The following is a 19,350-nucleotide window of genomic DNA, read 5'->3' on the forward strand; positions in this document are numbered from 1 at the left end:
TACTGCAAGATAAGAGTTCATTTCAATTTGTCTCTCCCCGATATGAGCCACTTGATATGATATTTTGGACAACTGAAACGAAGGTCCGACAACTTGAGCTTATCTTATGCAAAGAACAGTAATAAAAAAAACTTTATTACATGAGAAAAAAGGTTTTTCGACATTTTGTTTGTTCTCTTAATTAACTACGCTACCCGCACAGTTGTGCAAATGCTACGACGGCACACTCCGGTTCCGTTCCGTATTCAGCTGAGCGTGCTAGAGAGATGAGACTCGTTACACCGGCAACTCATGCTTTGCTGCGTATTCCAACCATGATCCGACATAATTCTTCACGCTGAAGGGGGAAAAATGAAACAAAATCGCAATGTTTTATTGCGCAAAAACGTGTTTTGCCGTGCCGTCATATCTTACTTTTTGTAGCCTAATTGATCTGCTTCCAGTGCCGCTTGTCCTGCTCGTACCCCTGAGCGGCAGCTGAAGATGATCGGATCGCTTGCGGCCGGCTTTTTACGTCCATACTTCTTCTCAAACGCTTCCGGGGTTAGGCTGAGTTCCGTGCGGATTGTTTTTACTGCGAAACACCAGCAAAACAGTTTGAATTTTGCATAACGATACATTATTGTTTTTTGCTTAAATCTCTTACAGGGAATGTTGATGCTCGTTGGTATTTGACCGGTTGCGTTCAATTCAGACGGTTCGCGCACATCGATCAAAAGCTTTTCGGGATGGTTCGGCAAATCGTCGATGTCGGCAGTGGTGGCTACAAGCTGTGGTTCGATGCATGCCGGAGCAAACCGATTCCCTCCACAATCGTTCGGGCTGGCTGCTACCGCCACAGCGGCACAACACAATGAAAACAACCAAACAATATTGTTACCCATCATCAGCATGCTGTCATGCGCAAGTTTGCAATCGAAATGAAGCGGCGGTACGGTTTGCTGGCAACAGTCGCACAATTTCCCAAATTGCGTTCTAGCAACAAAAGCACAGAAGACAGGAATGTGACGCAAAGCAAATCAAAACCGGTTTCACCGGTCGTAAAACGCGATGGTATGGGATTGTGCACAGCAAAGCAACCACATCATCATGTCTGTCATTCGTACCAAAATGGTGATCTCATGAAGACAATGTATCATCAACGGCTCATTTTAATATGATTGACACACAGGACAGGACTAATAATGCACTTTTCATCACGTCCGTTTGTCTATCTCCCGCCCAACAACCCCCGGAATAACCACACTCCTTACCGGTAGTAGCGAACGTTCGAACGATACCATTAATCGAACGGATACACATCTCTCCCTGTACCGAGTTCTGGCCTCCTGCCGGTATATCGATTTTGTGACCATTGCGTGCCACAGAAATCCAGGAGCAATAACCTCTGGTTGAATGGCGTCGGATTTGGAAACTGACGCACCGTACCGTAGCAGCTATTCCGTATAACATGATCGTACTTTTCTTTAGAAAATATTATCCACACGTTGACTTATTATTTGACCAATATAAACATGTAGAGATGCAATATGTGTTGGTGGGTACACTCGAAAAACCACGATACTTACGTAATTTAGCCGCTTATCAATTGAAAGCAATTAGTACAATGTTCGCTACACTTGTTACTAGTTGTTTCGTTTGTTTTGCTTGTTTGTTCCTCCGGCACACACTGTTCAACACATGTCAAACGTCACAAAGCTGTCCACTGGCATTCAAGCTCCCGGTGAAAATACTCACCCAATAAGTGATGCACAGTCGTTGTTTTGCTTTATCGATTCTTCTTTGTTTCCTTTCACGGAACACCGCGAACAGTGGGAGAAAATTTGCACAATACACAAATATCGGCCATGTTTCCAGCATTTATTTCCATTCTAGTCGACGTACTGCTTCGCAAAAATTGAGTTTTGTTTTTTAATAGCATCGCAGCTAACGGTAGACCTTGCCTTTGAACACCCTATAGCTCAATCATTTATTATAAAACAAACAAAAAATATTTCCAACAAAATATGTCTCTCTCTCGCGCTCTCAGCATGCACGATCGCAGCGGCACGGGTGGAGAATGTGCGAACCATCCATTCTTTTTAGATCGGCGGCGCAAAGCTTGTCGTTTGTCGATGCCCGCAGAGTGAAAATCGTATCCCTTTTTAATGTTCTACGCAACGCAAACGTAAGTGTACGGAATTGGGTGCAAACAAGGACGGAGCGTATGTGCGATTGGGTTTCAAGGGTGTCGGGTTGCGAACCTGCCTGCCAGCCAGCAAAGTGACCGCAGTTTTCCAGCCTGCTTGCGCGTGAAAGATGAAGGGTGCTTTCTAGTGCGCGTGCGATCATTTTTGTGATTGTGCGTAATAATACGCCAGAAGCCTGTGCGCAGCATCGTTCGAAGAAATAGTTGTGAAAAGAGGGTTGCCAGAAGAGATATCGAACGATCGTTTTTTGTGCAAATGTGCAAATTTGAGTCGTACGTACAGCGGAAAAAGTGTCATTAAGAAAACAGCAGTGTGTTGTGCCAAACCAGTGCAAAATCGTCCCTCCGCACCGTACGAGGTTTACCTACATCGGTAGAAGAGGTTTTGGAGCAGACGGGCAGCAGCAGTGGAAGTGGTGGCTGTGAAGAGCGAGAGCGAGGTTGTAAATGTGTGGAAGAAGGAAGATGTGAAACGTAGTGTGCGACGAGAGGGAGGCACATTCCATTCATAGCAGCTCCTCTGCTTGCTCGCTGTGTGCATCGTTCCGTCTCGTTCTGGCACACTGCGTCTACTATTTAAAGTTCATTCCAACACGCATACACGCGGACGAGCGCTGACGGGCAGCAATAGCTCCCGTAAGTTTGCCGTAAGAAGAGGCTGTTGAAGTTGAGGTTGTGAGAAACCCTCCGCCGCGGATAATCTAATCACCTGCGCAAAACATGTAAACATCAAATTGAATTAGTCTGAACCAAAGAAGAGCCGATGACGCGAATATCATCTAAATCGCGACGATCTGCGGTAGCTTCTCGTGTTGCAATTTCGTGTGCAGCGGACGATTCCTATGTGTGTGTGTGTGTGTGAGTTGTGCACGCGTATGTACCACTTGGTGAGGAATAAAATTCCTTCACCCCACATTCCATCAATGTAATTCACCTCGTGCCTGTGGAATACTTGCGACACCACCAGGACCACACCAATACGTCACTTGCAAACGAGCATATTTGCACACGATTTTGCAAGGAATCTCTCGTGACCAACTGCGATGATATTGTACTGTGCACCGCCACTTGTGACGAGATATCGATGTGTGTTGTTCAAGACAAACGGCGCGCGCGGTCTTCACACGGCATAAGATGATGGCTGCATTCCATTCTGTATGTGTCATTATTATTACCTTTCGCTTGGCTTCCTCTTGCTGTTCTACGCTTAAGTGGCCGAGGCAAAAGCCACATGCGACATTCTTTCCCGTGGTCGAATGATTTGGACTCTTTCGTCATTCCAAAGTACTCTGCGTCTCTATTAACGACTCTGCTCTTAATCGGGATGGGCATGTGCTTCGTGCTTTTGTTTTGGAGCTGCATTATAAGGTGCAGATTTTGTACCGATATTACTGACACGGCGGTACCCTTTAGCAAGGAAACCCTTTCCGAACATTCCCCTCCAACCGCAAACATTGTGTAATAGTGCGCTCGGATGCCAAAGGAATTTTCACGGACGATTGATCCTTGTGTTTATCGTGATCGTCAACAAATATGCGAATTATTGAATGATCTTTAGAACGTGCAATAAATAATTGGAAAAAGTGATCATTCTTCCACAAACTGTTGCACTTATTCGCTGAAGAACTAACTTAGTTCCAATGAAAACCATTGGGCATAATCTTCTTCTTGGCTTAACGACCACTTTCTGGTCGCGCCGGCCATAAAATGGCCTACTGGATTTGGTGATAATATACTATGTAGTTGGATAATATACCTTACTACGATGAGAATGGTCCTGGTGGAATTTGAACCCCTGTTCTGCCTTCACTAGGCATCCCTAGGCAGACAAATAAATGATCTTTAAAAACACATTAGACGTATAAATGATCTTTAAACATAGACATAAAACTAAGACTTTTCCAACAAGTCTGCGTTGCTTTTTCTCACACATTTCCTTTCCTATTTTTCTTCCTCCCCAGGATGGAAAAACTTTTATAATGCGTGTAACGCCTTAAAAAGATACCTTTAAAACAGTTGAAGCATCAGCCTGTACCCCAACGAGACCGTGCAAGTGTGTGTGTGTGTGCGTGTACTGAATGTGACCCAGTGTGGTGAAATATTTTGTTAAACGAAAAACAACACGAAAGAATAAACCAAAAACCCTACCGAATGTGAACTGACCGTGGAGAAAATAAAATAAAAACGAAACCCCCATAATTTCTGAACAAAGTGTGGTCCAATATATAAATCCGTGTGTTCGGTGAAAAAATGTCTCATGGAGGAGCAACACGGTACTCACAGTACGTTACCGGTCCGGCAGGTCCACAGGTTCAACCACAATCGGCCGGTAGTGGGAAATCTGCCAACCAAACCTCATCATCCTCACTGACGACGCAACAGCAGCCACCGGTACCATCACTTCCCTTCATGCGGCCACCAATGTTGGTCACGTCATCGGGTGCCTCAATGCTACCACCACCACCGTGCCCCCAAACACCACCCACCACGACGGGTGGTGGGCTTCCGAAATATCCCGGCTCACCTATCGGCAGTTTGTCCGGTTCCGATACGGACGTTTCGACCTCGAACGAAAACCTATCGCGTGAGGAACGGTATGTGCTGAGCCATGCACGGGTAGAGCCGCAGGGAGAGGAAAATTTGCAGGGAAATGTCACACCGGTGAATGAGATCCAAGGTAAGGTAGTTTGGTGGTAGTATAGAGAGTGATACTCATGATCTTCCCTCTTTTTGCAGGACGATTCATTGGAGATAAGTTTTCCTCAAACACATCGTCGGATTCGACGCGTTATGCCACACCGACCGGAGGCAGCAGCAGTCGGAGTATGTCGGAAACGCGCGGTGGCGGTAGCGTGTACGCCAACATCGGGAACGGCCCTGATGCCACTTCGAACCGTAGTTCGATGGCAGGATCGAACCGGAACTCGCTGAAAGAACCGAACTCGAACCGTTCGTCGATGGATGTGTCCCAATCGTCGTACAATACGCTCATCATCCATGACGACATCTATAGCTCGGTTACCTCGTCTGGGCGCGAATATGCGGGCAGTCCGCCACCCTACATGAAGAAGGAGCGACCCCGATCGTACGGTGAAGCGGCACCGGTTGCCCCCATGCAGGACATATCGGAAATCAACGAAGAGTACATTAACCAAAGCCACGTGCTAAAGCATCTGGCCAAGGAGGTGAAACTGTCGCGCGTCAACGCACGCAACAGCCGCCAGCAATCGAGCGGTGGGTCATCGAACGCATCCGCTGTGGATGGTGAGAAGAAAATCGCAACCGGTAATAAGGGTGATAGCAGCAGCAGCAGCAGCAGCAGACAGGGTCGGCGTGGCAGTGAAACTGCGGCGGGCGGTGGCAAAAACAGTGCAAAACTGAAAAGCAAAAGCCAACCCGATCTGACCCGCCTGTACGACATCGATCCGGAGGAGGTGGAAGCGTTGGTAAAGGAGAATCAATTGCTCAAGCAGCAGTTGAACAATTGCTATCTGAAGGTTGCCAAAAGTCAAAAGGTATAGCGGGAGAGCGTTTATGTGTGTGTGTGTAAAGCAATTGGCTAATATTCGATGTTTGTGTATTTGTTTTCATCGTACGCTAGTTGGAACAGGAAATAGCAAACATTTATCGAGTGCACGAAGAGTTGGTGCAGTCCTGCGATCGACGGGAGCGTTTGGAGCGTGCGGCACGTACTCGACTGCAGCAAGATTGCCGAAGGCTGCAGGAATTGAACCGAGCGTTCCGTGACCAGGTCGAGGTATACCAGAGCCAGCTGCATGCGTCATCCGATCATCAGCTCGGTCGAACACAGCAGGACGTACTCATCTCACAGCTAGTGAATCAAAGTATGCGACGGTTATTGGAACGGTCATGAGTCGTGTAGCTTACCAATTAATTATATGTTTTTATTCTACCAGATAAATCGCTTATCGACGCAAATCGACGACAGTGTATCGAACTGCAGGCACAGAATGCGACGTTGGAAGAGCAGCGCATCCACATCAATGTGCTCGATACCGCACTGAAGCGTCTCGAGGAAGAGGTTAGTAGAACCAGCAACGCATTCCGGAGATTTCCGGATTACTCCAGCGTAATTACTGTCCGGAGTTTACTTCGGACTAACGCAGATGGACCGTGTGGTCCACAAGGCTTCACTCACTGTTACTGATCGAGCTTTTCATTTCCAGTGCCGACAGAAGCAGGTGTACGTGGAGCGTTGCGCACAGCTGCAACATGCACTACAATCACTGCAGAACGCAAGCGAACGGCGCGAACAGGCCGAGCGCAAGTTGCGCATCGACTACGATAACGATCTGCCGAACCGAAGTGGTAGCAGTACCAACAGCGAAACGGATAACCTTAAATGGCAGTTGCGGGAGAAGGACGCGCAAATATTACGGTAAGTACCGGTGCCGGATATTATTAGACTATTATTTATCTACATCAGTTCAAATTGGACAAAAACGTCTCATTGAACTTTCACATACATTTAGATACATGCTTATGTTGAAGTTGATGTTGGTCGTTAAATTTAATGAGTTGAATGCACATCGCTGCCAGTGAGGCATTACTGGAATAGACTCTACTCATATGAGCTTTTCGCAACGACTCTCGTATTCTAAACGTTCGTTCTGGTGCACACAGCGATATTTTCTCTAATAAATACGGTGCGTCAATGATGGACAGGTTGTACTGCCTAAGAGAGAGAGAGCAACGGTCGAAATAACTTTCACATGTCTAGTAGGACGATACCACGGTACATTAGTAAGTAATAGTCTAGTAAACCTACGTTGAATCGACTCCAATATATTAGTCCAATCTGGCGTTATATTCTGAAGTTGAGTGAACATGCGAGGCATATATATTGCTTTGAGGATCTTAAGATCATTGATTTCTTTGGGATTTTTTTGTTATAAATCCTAAAATTCGATTAGCTTTGTCTATCACAGCTTTATAGTGCTTGGTAAGTGTTATTTTACAGTCGACAATGGTTCCAAGATCACGAATTTCAGTTTTAAGTGTCAGAGGGTAGTTGTCAGGCGTGTAGTTATTAAGTTCTTCTTCTTATTGGCTTTACGACCTATAAGGTCATGTCGGCCATCGAAATGACTTTCTAGACTGCCGATACCTCGTACTTGGTTAGTCAGGCCTCACTAAGGGGGGACGGTCCGGATGGGATTTGAACTCCGGTCCTGCCGTTTGAAGACCGGCGCCGCTGTCGCCAACACCACCGGGCCGCCCTTAAGTAACTTAAGTTAAGTAGTAAGTTATAAAGTACCGAACTTATTACTGACACTGTTAGACTATCGGGGCCCATTGAGTAAGACCCAAAAGAACGCTTCGCGCGAGAGCTCGAAGGAGCAGTTTTAAGCAGCATTCGTTCAAGTGTTAACCTCCCTTTTGCAGATTGGAAGCCGAATGTGCACAGCTAGAGCAGCGCAATCTGGAAGAATCGAATGTGCGCAATGTAGCGAAATTGGCCATGGAGCGAAACTCACAAGAAACCGAGCGTATTCTTGCCGAAGCGAAGCAGGAAAAGATTCGTTACCTCGACGAAGCGCACGCTGCCAATCGGAAGGTGACCGAACTGCAAACACGGCTGAAGCTGGTAGAGAACCGGCTGGCCGAGAAGGATGCTATGATACGTGCCTACCAGGGGCAGAAAAGTAAGTACCAGTAGTAAAGCCGTGACGTACAGAAAAGATGTTTCAACAAACAATCCCCCCCCCCCCCAACTTCACGGGACAGTTTACGGCGGCTCTACAAACTCCTACGGATCGTACAACCTATCGTCGGATAGCTTCGCACTGAATCCACTGGGAGCGTACAACTCACAGGCGTCGTACGTGGACGTGTCGAGCGGCGCCTTTGACGTAACTACCGGTTCCGGTGGTTCGCTGCTCGACCCATCGTCCGTCGTCGTGGGTCCATATGGTCCTGCGGGGACGGCAGCGGTGGTGTCCAGTTACGCGTCCTCTTACGGCCCGTCCGCCACCAACCCTTCCTCCTTTGTCCAGAGCTCACTGAATCTACCGACCGGTGGCGCCGGTGGTAGTGGCGGCAGCAGCGGCAGCGGCGTTGGCGGCGGAAGCGGTGCCAACGGAGGATCCGGTGTCGTTGGTCCCTACTCGTCACCGGGTAGCAGCAGCACCACCTCGAACTACAGCAGCTCGGCCAACTTCGGTGCCGGCAGTGAGCACACGATCTACGATAGCAAGAGCTACGACGCGCAGCGCAAATCGATCGACGATCAACTCAAGCAGCTCGACGAGCAGTTGCTCAGCAAGGTGAGTGAACTGTCGCTGGTCGAGAAGCAACGGCAGCTGAACCAGCAGGCACGGGTACTAGCGGCCAAGCTGAAGGCGGTCTCAGCCAACGGTGGCGTTGGACGGGCCGGTTCGTCCGGTCTCGGGACGGCCAGCGAAACCTCGTCGGCGGGCTCGAGCACGGACGCGAACGGCAACGGTAATCTGCTGCATGTGGCCTCTACTAACCCATCCAAGCCTACCACCGGCACACGCAACGCTTCCTCCTCTACCTCTGTCTCGGGCGGTGGCAAAACGCAGCACCAACTACGCCAAATGGCCAAAATGGCTAAAGCGACCAGCATGGCCAAAACGACCTCCACACCTGCGATAGCAAGTAAGAAATCTCCCGTTGTTACTACCGCCACCGTCGGCACCAACACCAAGTCTGGTACAGGCAGTAGCAGTAGCAAGAAGCTGGCCGCATCCTGCAAGAACGTTTCCACGTCTGCAACAGATTCGTCGTCGTCGTCCGGATCCTGCTCGTCGGAACCGGAAACGTTCTACTAGAGAGCTTCCCGCCGTACGCCTTTTTGTGTATAGCTTTTTGGCCATTTTTTTTGCTCCTTCCTCCCTTCGCACACAGACTCGTGTCAATCATTCCGCATGCATGCCGCCCCAACACCAAAGATAAAAAGAAACAGCACGAAACAGAGAACAAGCTGATCCGTTTGCTGTCAGTTTGCACTTATTTTAAATTGGCGGAAGTTTCGCTTTTTTGTGCTCACGCCAGTTCCGGTAGTGGTGTAACTACCCACTACTATTACTACTACTAGTACTACTACTACTTCTACTACTACTACTGTAGCTACTTTAGTTTATATTTATTTTTGAGAAGCGTAGGCCTATCCCACCTGTGTTTTTCCCCCATCCGATTTCTCACAATCGTTTGGTGATCGCGAAATAGAAAGACGAGGAAAAACACCAATAGATCTTGAGCGCCGGGAGAGCTTAGTTTCCAGTTCATACATCATATTGATTGCTTGTTTGTTTTATACATATACATATAAATACAGATAAATATTTTGTCCATTCAAATAATAATACATTCGAGCTGCGAGCTTCTTGCTAAGGATGAGGATGAGGATTGGCGGGTTGTGGCACCACGTGCCTGCGTTTTTGTAATGTCCTTTTAGCATGTAACGGTGTAACTAATTTATTTGTTAAAGTGCGCTCTCCCTCCTCCCGGTCGCTTCAGCAGTAGCCGAAGAAGGATGTCGAAACGCACGAAACGCGGGTGTGTAAAAGGAAGATCGTCGTAAGTATCGCAGGTGTTTTTTTGGCGTTATTGGCCCGAGGATTTTAGTTTCTTTAGCCCGGAGAAACGCATGACTGCATGACAATAGCGTATAGTAAGCGGAACAAAAGTAGCGGCCCCAGCCAAAAAGGTTCAACCGCGCGTCTCATTGTAAGGATTTTTAGCTAGAAATCGCAACGGAGCTCGGTAGGGCTTTAGAAAAATTTAGCCAAAACGGGTCGCTCGCGGGTTTTCGCTTAATCGGCAGGATGTAGAAAAGCAATGTTTTATACATTTTTACTTCGCAATATAGTATCCTCTGTTCATCGTATTCGAAACTCGATCGTGAAATTTGCCATGAGACCAAGCTAGATCACCAGCATCCAGGCATACCAGGTTTAGTATTTGGAATGTAATAGCTAATAAATGTACATCGGTATCATTGATTCATGGCTCTTAGGTAGAACCTTCTTGTGCTTCCCATACCAAATGATCGCCGTACTGTTGCCACCGTGATCGAGCGAAAAAGCGAATGAAAATTTGGCTAGTTAGGAAAGAAAACATATAGCCCAAAAAACCTAAACACGAAATGAAACGACAACGGAACGATTAAACGGAGGAAATAAAGTCAAGAACAGAGATGCATTTAAAAAGAAACAAAAAGCCCTATTGGCGCCAATGGGCTGTGGTGGTTTGTGTTTGTTTTGCGTGTGTTTGTGGTGAATGCTGTTTCTGTGTGAATTTGTGTGCCGTTTTTCCCTTTTGTTTTGTTTTGCTTTGTTTTTGATTGCCATTTGCGTTTTATCACCGTTAAATTCAACAACATTTTTGACTTCTGATCCAACATTCGTCGTCAATCGTCTATTGCAAGTCTGTGCTATGCCGATCATTCGTTTTCCCTTTAACTGTTTTAACTGAACTTTAGATCATCGGAAAAGGCCTGGACATGTTACGATAGCACTTTTGATTTTCTTTTTAATTTTTCGAGTAACAATAAAGGATCTCGACTGTACCAATGAGTTAGCAGGCTGGAATGTCCGATGTCGGACATTCCGCCGATGTCTATGTGACTCATAGTATAGCCAGCACACTATAGGAGCCCGGTAAATTTAAGTTCAAGTCATAAAGGGGTTTGGGTGTGAGTATCGGGACTGTAAAATGTTAAACACAGTCCCATATTCTTCCACCGCCCTGTAGTTATTTTGAATGAAGATTTTTTCTCACGATGTCGTATCTGGCTGATTGGCAGACATCGCTCTAAGAGGTATTTAAACATGTAGGTGTTTATCGGTTCCGACTTTTAGCACAAGATGGGTAAGGAGGCTCTGCACTTTGCACCTTTTAATTAAATGATTTTGTGGAGGCTTAGTTGGAGAGTTTTGATCAAGCCAGCTCCGCTTCGAGTGTGTTTCGAGACAAGTTTTCGCCGACGGACGATGAAGGCCCTTTAACTATCAGGTCTTTTGTTTGACTAAGTTCCTTGGAGCATAAGGCTCTTTAGAGAACAAAGTTCCCTAAGACTAGGCAAGACTTTGGAGATTAAAGCTTCTTGGAAGATAAAATCCCTTAACGTTTAAACAGCTACACCTCCTGGATTTGGTTTTCTAGTCCACTTGATGTGTACTAGCCAGTCCTGCGTCCAACTGTGATATAAAAAGCATCTGTACAAAAATGCCACGAATGAAGTTAAACCTCTAACATCATGTCTTATCAAATTTGCACTTTTAATGCTCTAAAGCGTGTTGTTAGTAAACGTCTGGTTTGCTTTTTTCCACACTCTTCCATACACTGTCATTGGCAAGATCCGGTAAGTAGCCCTTTCAGAAAATGCAACCACAACAAAGACCCCCGGGTAAGCAGCCGTTTGCTCCTTTTTTCGGCAGTACGATTTAGAAGCACGAGTAACAAAACCTCCCGTGGTTCACTTTCACTCCTATCATTTTCAGCGGGGACTCTGCTGCTTCCCTAGCCTGACGACAAAAAAACCGATCCAATCGCTGCTGGCTGACGAAGTGTCTGTTCTTTCCACGAACAATAGCGAAACGTTTCTACAGGTATGGTTGTCAAGTTATACATTCTAGAATGTTTAGTGTAAAACTTAACGTGTTCTAACAGAACCTGGCACACATCGGATCGGACCGACGTTCGGAGCAACCACCGGATCAGCTCAGCAATGGGAACGGCCAGAAGGCAGACGATATGGTACTGCTGGAGAAACAGGGCCGATGCTCGCAAAAGCTTCGAGGCGGTAGCAGTTCGTCTAGCGGAACCTTAGGCAACCTGGCACACGTGTCACAAGCGGTGGGACAAAACATGACCGATATCAGCAACATTGGTGGATCTGGAGGGGCGGGCGATATTTCCAGCTCGGGTGGCTCGGGTGTGTCCAGCACTGGCAATAAGGTGATGTGGTGATTGTTTCCCTGTCATGTGCTAAAATAATCGAAAAATTTGGTCCATCCCGCGCCTAGGTTTCGAAGATGTTGTCTGGCGTTTCGCAACAGGTCACGCAACGTGGATCGTCTCTACCACCGAGCGCACTGCCAAGGCCGCCCCGGAACTTGAAACCACCGCGAAAGATCGAGTACGGCCGGCTAAGTGACGGAGGCAGCGACGGTGGGAAGAAAACGCGCGCCACAACACCTCCTTCGCCGGCGTCTTCCTCGGGTGCTAGCCAGAGTGGCGGCAGCCTAAAGCGAACCGGGCGAGAGTTTTCACCTGCCAAAGGCAGTTACGTGGAAATGAAGGACACGCTGCAGCTAACCAAAGACTACCAGGGTGGTGGCGCTACGTTAAAACACAAATCATACGGCTCAATGACGACCGTGGGTTCTGGTGGTGGTGTTGTCAGTGCGCAGCAGTCCGTGGCTAAGTTTGGCTTTGGATCTTCCAAATCCGGCACGGGAGTGTCCGGACCGTCCGGTGATTATCCTTCGAAGAAAAACTACCAACGGCTGGAGGACCAATCTCCGACAAGTTCCACAGCGGCAACGACAACGTCATTAGTGCATCGCCACAACAACAGCTCCTCACAGTCGTCTCAATCGCGCAAAAGCTCCGGAGACTCGGGCACCCTCAAACGATCGCTTCTGCCTAATACCGGACGCAAGCCGAACGTTTCCTCCGCTGGTATGCCCAAGGGTGGTGGATCTCGCGATTCACTAAATTCCGCCTCGTCCGGTTCGAACCACTCGAATGTTGGGCCAGCACGCTCCAGCCCACAGCCACATCCCGCCGGTTCGGGATATCTTCCGCAGCAGCTGGCTTCTCGCACGCCACCCCGCTTTCTGCAGCAGCAGCACCATCATCAACATCATCACCAACCGTCTACCTCGGTGGAATCGAACAAATCGCATTCAAACTACCACAGCATGCCGACAACGGCCCAAAGTGTGCAACAGTTCCACCATGGATTCTTTGCCAAGTTCCCCTCACCACACGCCGGTTCACCGGTAAGAGCCGTCCATCAGCCGATCCAACAGCATCACCCAAAAACGTCTTCCTCGCTACCGAGCTCCAGTATTCTGCATGCCGCCGCCAGCTCGTCGGCAACATCGGCGATCGGGCAAGCATCGACCGCCTCTCTTCCACCGAAACCGTCCATGCTGGACAAGATGGTTGGAGGGTCGTCCAGTTCGGGTGGCGCTAGTCAGCAGCACCAGCAGCAGCAACAACAGCGACGGGGCAACAGTTTGGCACGGGTAGAGAATAAATACCGCATTCAATTTTAGAGTCCATCGTGTACATCTCCCCTCCAACATCTTGTCATAGGGGGAAGGGAAGGTTTACTGGCTATAGCGGAAGGAAGTTGTAAACATGGATGAGAGATATACGAATATTCACACAAGATGAGACAGAAAGTAAAAGCAAAGATCTCCGTGTAGACACGTGTGTTGGGTGCTGTTAAAGGTTGCACATGGAATACTCAACATTTTCGCATTATTTTTCCTGTCGCACTCTGGACGTACATTTCGATCTATCGCATCATGATCGTACAAATATGACTTAGTATAAAACAAAGTATGAATTATGGTCAATTTTTTCCAAAACAAAAATGAAACTCTCCCCAGGCAGATAATCTTTATGTACATAACGTTTAAGATCTGCATGACCACCAGGAGCACAAAATTATGAAGTATATTGGGATATGGTTTCCATTAATCATAAAATTCGTATTTTTATAGTGCAAACAAACTAAAAAAGGAAGCAGAAAAATGGAGAGTGACTTACAAACTGAATAAAATTGGTTCAAAACGTGGTCTCAAAGATTGAGTTGTTCCTGAAGAAAACGAAAAATCAATTGTATATCATGATGGCAGGAGGTCCGGTGGTAAAGGCGATAATGGCGCAGGTTTTGGACTCAAAATCCCTTCCGGGTCGCTCCTCCGTAGTGTGAGGACTCATTTGACGCCATCATTAGATGGCGCAATGTGACATAGTAACAGGTTGGCTGATAAGTTCCCGGTCTGACACATAGAATGCGCCGCTAGTATTAAATGCATAATATTTTTATATAGCACCAACCTTGAAATGATTCGTGTCAAAATTTGACGTCTGTATGTCAATTAGTTTGTGAGACAGAGCGTCTTTTGTCAAGCAAATTTTGGTTGCTTGACGAACGAAAAAAGAACGAAGAAGACAAAAGTGTTGTTCCACCAAGACAACGCACCGTGCCACAAGTCATTGAGAACGATGGCAAAAATTCATGAATTGGGCTTCGAATTGCTTCCCCACCCACCGTATGCTCCAGATCTGGCCCCCAGCGACTTTTTCTTGTTCTCAGACCTCAAAAGGATGCTCGCAGGGAAAAAATTTGGCTGCAATGAAGAGGTGGTCGCCGAAGCTGAGGCCTATTTTGAGGCAAAACCGAAGGAGTACTACCAAAATGGTATCAAAAAATTGGAAGGTCGTTATAATCGTTGTATCGCTCTTGAAGGGAACTATGTTGAATAATAAAAACGAATTTTGACAAAAAAATGTGTTTTTCTTTGTTAGACCGGGGACTTATCAGCCAACCTGTTAGATAGTTAAGCCATGAAACAGAAAAAAATCGATTTAGTAGTTGTTGAGACGTATCATCTCAACGCGTGGGTAAAAAGCGTGAGATATTGAAGATTTTTTTCGTAAATAAATCGATACTAATTACTCTGTTCTTCACTTTCAGAAACAATCCTAATCGCACACAGAAAAAAAAAAACGCCTATTACCGAACTCTCGCATGTGACCTCTTAAAGCGTCTGAGAAGTAGTTCACGCTTCTCCGCTAACGGTAACTTTCGCGATCTTCATCCAGTGGCGAGCTTTTTTAGAGCACGTAGCGCGCAAAGACAATATGTATAGTGTGCTGGTGCTGCTGGTCCGGGCAAAGCGACGAACGTACTCTCCACCCAGATGTAATGCCAGAGGTCCGGGCGAGATGAGAAGTGGTTAAACAACTTTCCCGTTTCTTGTTCCGGTTTGCTAGGTATGCTTCTTTTTCGTTTCTTTGTTTGCTTTCCCGCGCGAGGCTCCGTTTTCTTTTCTTTTCTGTTTCTTCGCCGTTTTCGTTTAGTTTTTCTATTGCTCTCTCTCTCTCTCTCTCTCTCTCTCTCTCTCTCTCTCCTTCTCTCTCTTCATCACACACACACACACCTCATCCGCTTCCTTTTGGGGTGCTCCATCGTCGAAGATTTGTATCGTTAAAGTTACGAAACGTCGCGAAAGCTGCCAAGTAAAGGTGATGCAAAACTTTTCTTTTCTCGTACAATACCGTGGCATGGTAAATTGGACTGCTGGAACAAGGAAACAACGACGGGCGGAAACCTTCACACTTCTTCTTTTGCGTGTGCGATGAGACGCAGGAATTCAGGTCTAAATAGGGTTTGGGTTTAGATTGTCCAGCGTAGATTCCTCCCAAATGGGTGTAATGAACAGCGACCGGGACATGTTTCACGTTCCTTCTCTTCTTTTCTGCTACTCCGCCGTATGTTCCTTCACGACGGCTTTGTGATAGATCTTCCATCTTTATCCCTTTCAGTCGTTCGACTTTTTGGCCAGCATGATCCTTTGTTGAGCGTTTGCAACTGGTTCCCATTATGATCCCTTTATCTAGCTATTGGGAAAGCAAAATTATTACATCATCTTAGCCATCGTGTCCTGAAGCTCTCTAGTGGAAATCATCAACCGAGGGAGTGAAGATCATGTGATCTTCGAGAACTCTCAACACAAAACGATCGACGCTATAAATCTTCTCTTGCCATTTTTGCTGTTGAAGCACGATCGGCAGGGTTTTCTGTGCATAATTATGTGAGATCGCTTCCTTTAGGTTTTCTTCACACCAAAAACCATAAATAATACCAATTTCCAATAATACCAATTAAGTCATTTAACATACTATTTGTATAGTATTTGTATACTTGCGCTCTCATATCATCATTGGTGCTCGCTCTCACCTCCCACCGAGAGACCGTCTCTTCTCACAGAAAGAACGAAATGGACGACGGGCCCGGTTCCGAGATGAAAGGAGTTTTCGTTTGGCCTAAATTACTGCGTGGCCCAATTCCGGATGCCTGCCATCTCGCCCCCCCCCCCCCCCCTCTCTCTCTCTCTCTCTCTCTCTCTCTCTCTCTCTCTCGCTCTCCCACTCGACGGAAGGTCCGAATGTCCTCGATAGAAAGGCGCTTAAAAACAGTCCCCATTCCGGCTTGTGTATGTGTGGGTGTGTGAAAATAGAATAAATAAATATGTTGCACCCCCCACTTCTCTCTATTGTTAGAGGTTTGTTTGGACACACGCGTCTTTGTACCACATTGTGATCGAACCGTTGAAGCAAACATTCTAAAAATGTGACTAATGTACAGTCAACGATCGTTCCTGAATCGTTCCTGAATTCCAACGATCGTTGTAGGCTTTGGGTGATTTGCTCGGTATTTGGGAATATTCGCCAATATTACGTCAAAGAAAGACTCCATCGCGGACTCCGAAGCTGCGCTGCGCTGCAGGCAACAACCATCCATTGACATACCCGATGACGTTGATGACGGTGATGACGCTGTCTAACCTTCACGCGCGTTTCGCCGAATGTTTGGCTTCTCTCTCGCTTTTGCGCTCACGCGCTGGGATTACGATTTTCGTTTTCAAATCACGCCGATCCTTTCTTGGCTGTTGTACGTAATTGACCTAGAAATGAATTTCGATCCCTTCTCCGTTTGTGTTTTTTTTCTCATCCCACCACCACCCTCACCTCACCGGAGGCTTTCTCTTCTTCTGCCACACTGCCTCTTCCTCGCGTAGTCGTGCTGCTACGGCGTCGTCGTCAAGGTTTCACCTTGCACAACACATCCACATTGGAAGGAGCCGAACACAGCAGCTCACCCTAGCAACCGATAAGTATTCCCATTCCAGAACTCGTTTATTTTCCTTTGTCAAATCCTTTTAATACGAGCAGCGGGAGCACATCTTTAAATCGGACGAGAGGGCTTTTAATTTCTTCATCTGTGTCTTACCTCCCTTTCTGGCGCACCCATTTACAAGAGACCCAAAACTTGTTTTTGGTAGCTATCTTTCCGTGGATGATCCTTCATCATTCCGAAACCTGTCGGAAGAGAATTATAATATCTTCGAATAGAATTGGAAATTAAAGAAAGCATTTCATTTGGAATTCCGGACTCCAGCTGGCTCTCGGCTCGGTAAGTACAAAGAAACATGGGACGGAATGTAAATAGAGTGGTGTACAGTAACGTAGAATTTTTTTTTTTGTGGTCAGGTCGGAAGCGACAAGCTTTTCCAAGGTTCTAAAGACGACACGATGCGTCTGTCTCTATGTTCACTCCATCTTCCGCCTTGACCTTGGCGCCTTCCATCAATGAGTAAAACACGGGACGTGAAATAGTCAGTGTTGCAGTGTTGGCAGACACAATTTCTTGATGTGTCGGAAATTATTTATTGAACTTGTACCACCAGTATGGAGCAACCGGCATCCTGGAATATTGACTTCTCCCATCCGTTAGGCTGATTGATTAGAAGGAAGGAGATTTGCAGCGAATCGTAGTAGTGACCATCCGTCCGTCACCTGTAAATTGCTGCCTGGCTGCCTGCCTGGCGGTGTTCATCATTCTCATTATGGCTTTCCCCGACCCCAAAACCTCGGCCCGATTCTTTTGGCTCTTGGTGGGGTTGCGTCGCTATTACACCGGTTTGGCGATTCTGGTGACTCGCTCTCTCGCTCTCTGTTTGGATTTCTGTCACTATTTCTTCTTTCTGCCAAGGGAACGGAATTGAGGTCAGTTAAGAAACGGTTGAACGTGAACTACTACCAACGCCATAAATGTGATGCGGTGGGTGATGCGAGTGTGTACACAACATAACTAACATTGAGTGTGTGTGAGAACGTCCGAAACAATGCCGAACATAAGATGCAGGTTTGTTGATCGAACACATAAAAAACAACCACTCTCTCCCCCCCCCCCTCACACACACACACTAGTGCACGGCTCCATTAGCCCCATAAAAGCCGGTTCCGGCGTTTCGCGATCCATTGGCCACAGCTGTGTGTGTGTACGATTATTTTTTCTTTTACCAAACACTACGAGAGCGCGTCATGGCCTACTTCTCACCGGTTTTGTTTCACGCGCAGTGTCGCTCTCGCTCGCACCTTACCACGTACCTCTCACTCGCACGCCTTTGTTGGGCGGCGCAGTCTAGCGCTAGTCATAGTGTTGTCTACTTAGATTCTGAAGATGCCAAAACGCAAGAAGTAGCACAAGAAACGAAGCATTAAGAACACGCTGAGGACATACTGTTGAATACAGAAGTAGTTTAATTGCAAGCCAAGAGCTGGGATAACAACTACTTCGAATTGTACAAACGAAAACGAACAGAAATAGTCCAACTACGAACCCAGCAGTGCAAGACGAAGTAGCGACCTTTGTTGTGTATCTTTTTTGAGCTGAATCGATTTCCTTCCCGAGTCTCGAGATATCAACTTCACTGCTTTTGTTGCTTATCATTTTCTTCTCGGTGGCCCGTTTTTTCCCGTGTTTAGTATAGATGCGAAAAACTTTTCGGCCCCAGAGCTTTACCGACGCACTCGAATGGTTCGTACCGTACCGAGAAGTGAAAGTTGGCTGCAAAGTCGAATGAATCCGCTGGAAGGGGATTGGTCGTTGGTGTAAGGAGGCGTGGCGGTGGCTGAAGCTTATGACACATTATGGAAGGTTTTTCTTGGTAGCTTTGCTTAACTTGCAGCATTACATCTCAGCTAAACTCCACAAACTTATCATCAGCTACAACGGTAGAGCAATGCGACCGATTTACTTAGACGACGAAATAAAAAAACCAGGCGCCATTTGACATTCAACCAACAACCATCAGCTGTTAGGCGCGTGTTGATTTGATATCGATTTCACCGGTTCTACCCTTCCGTCATCCTTCTTTTCACTCGCTTTTCCATGCTCCACACCTCTCCGTTTTGCATTTCATGCGAATTGTGTGCGACTGTTCAAATGAGACGGGTTTGTTTTGGTGTTGCCGCCTTCATTCGTTCTTTGGGGGTGTACGGCGGTTTTCACTACGAATTCCTTCCTACTGGTGCGCACAGTGGAAATTGGGGAGAAGGCGTCAATGTATCTTTGGGTGATCTGA

General features: G+C 46.9%; 2 protein-coding genes across 2 annotated transcripts; one reads left to right on the plus strand and one right to left on the minus strand.

The window, feature by feature from the left end:
• Positions 1 to 265: 265 nt before the first annotated feature.
• LOC126563067 (rhodanese domain-containing protein CG4456-like) lies at positions 266 to 1,452 on the minus strand. Its single transcript, XM_050219676.1, has 4 exons — positions 1,254 to 1,452; positions 647 to 826; positions 415 to 574; positions 266 to 337 (listed from the first exon to the last, which is right to left on the minus strand). Exons 1-4 carry the CDS (start codon positions 1,450 to 1,452, stop codon positions 277 to 279), a joined length of 600 nt encoding a protein of 199 aa, XP_050075633.1. The 3' UTR covers positions 266 to 276.
• A 2,986-nt stretch (positions 1,453 to 4,438) lies between these two features.
• On the plus strand, positions 4,439 to 13,461 carry LOC126563512 (uncharacterized). The gene is made up of 10 exons (XM_050220157.1): positions 4,439 to 4,865; positions 4,925 to 5,703; positions 5,790 to 6,033; positions 6,106 to 6,230; positions 6,376 to 6,587; positions 7,595 to 7,854; positions 7,937 to 8,475; positions 11,677 to 11,784; positions 11,846 to 12,133; positions 12,202 to 13,461. Exons 1-10 carry the CDS (start codon positions 4,439 to 4,441, stop codon positions 13,459 to 13,461), a joined length of 4,242 nt encoding a protein of 1,413 aa, XP_050076114.1.
• The last annotated feature ends 5,889 nt before the right edge of the window (positions 13,462 to 19,350 follow it).

The sequence above is a fragment of the Anopheles maculipalpis genome, chromosome 3RL (genome assembly GCF_943734695.1).
Source record: "Anopheles maculipalpis chromosome 3RL, idAnoMacuDA_375_x, whole genome shotgun sequence".
In the NCBI taxonomy this organism is placed as follows: domain Eukaryota; kingdom Metazoa; phylum Arthropoda; class Insecta; order Diptera; family Culicidae; genus Anopheles; species Anopheles maculipalpis.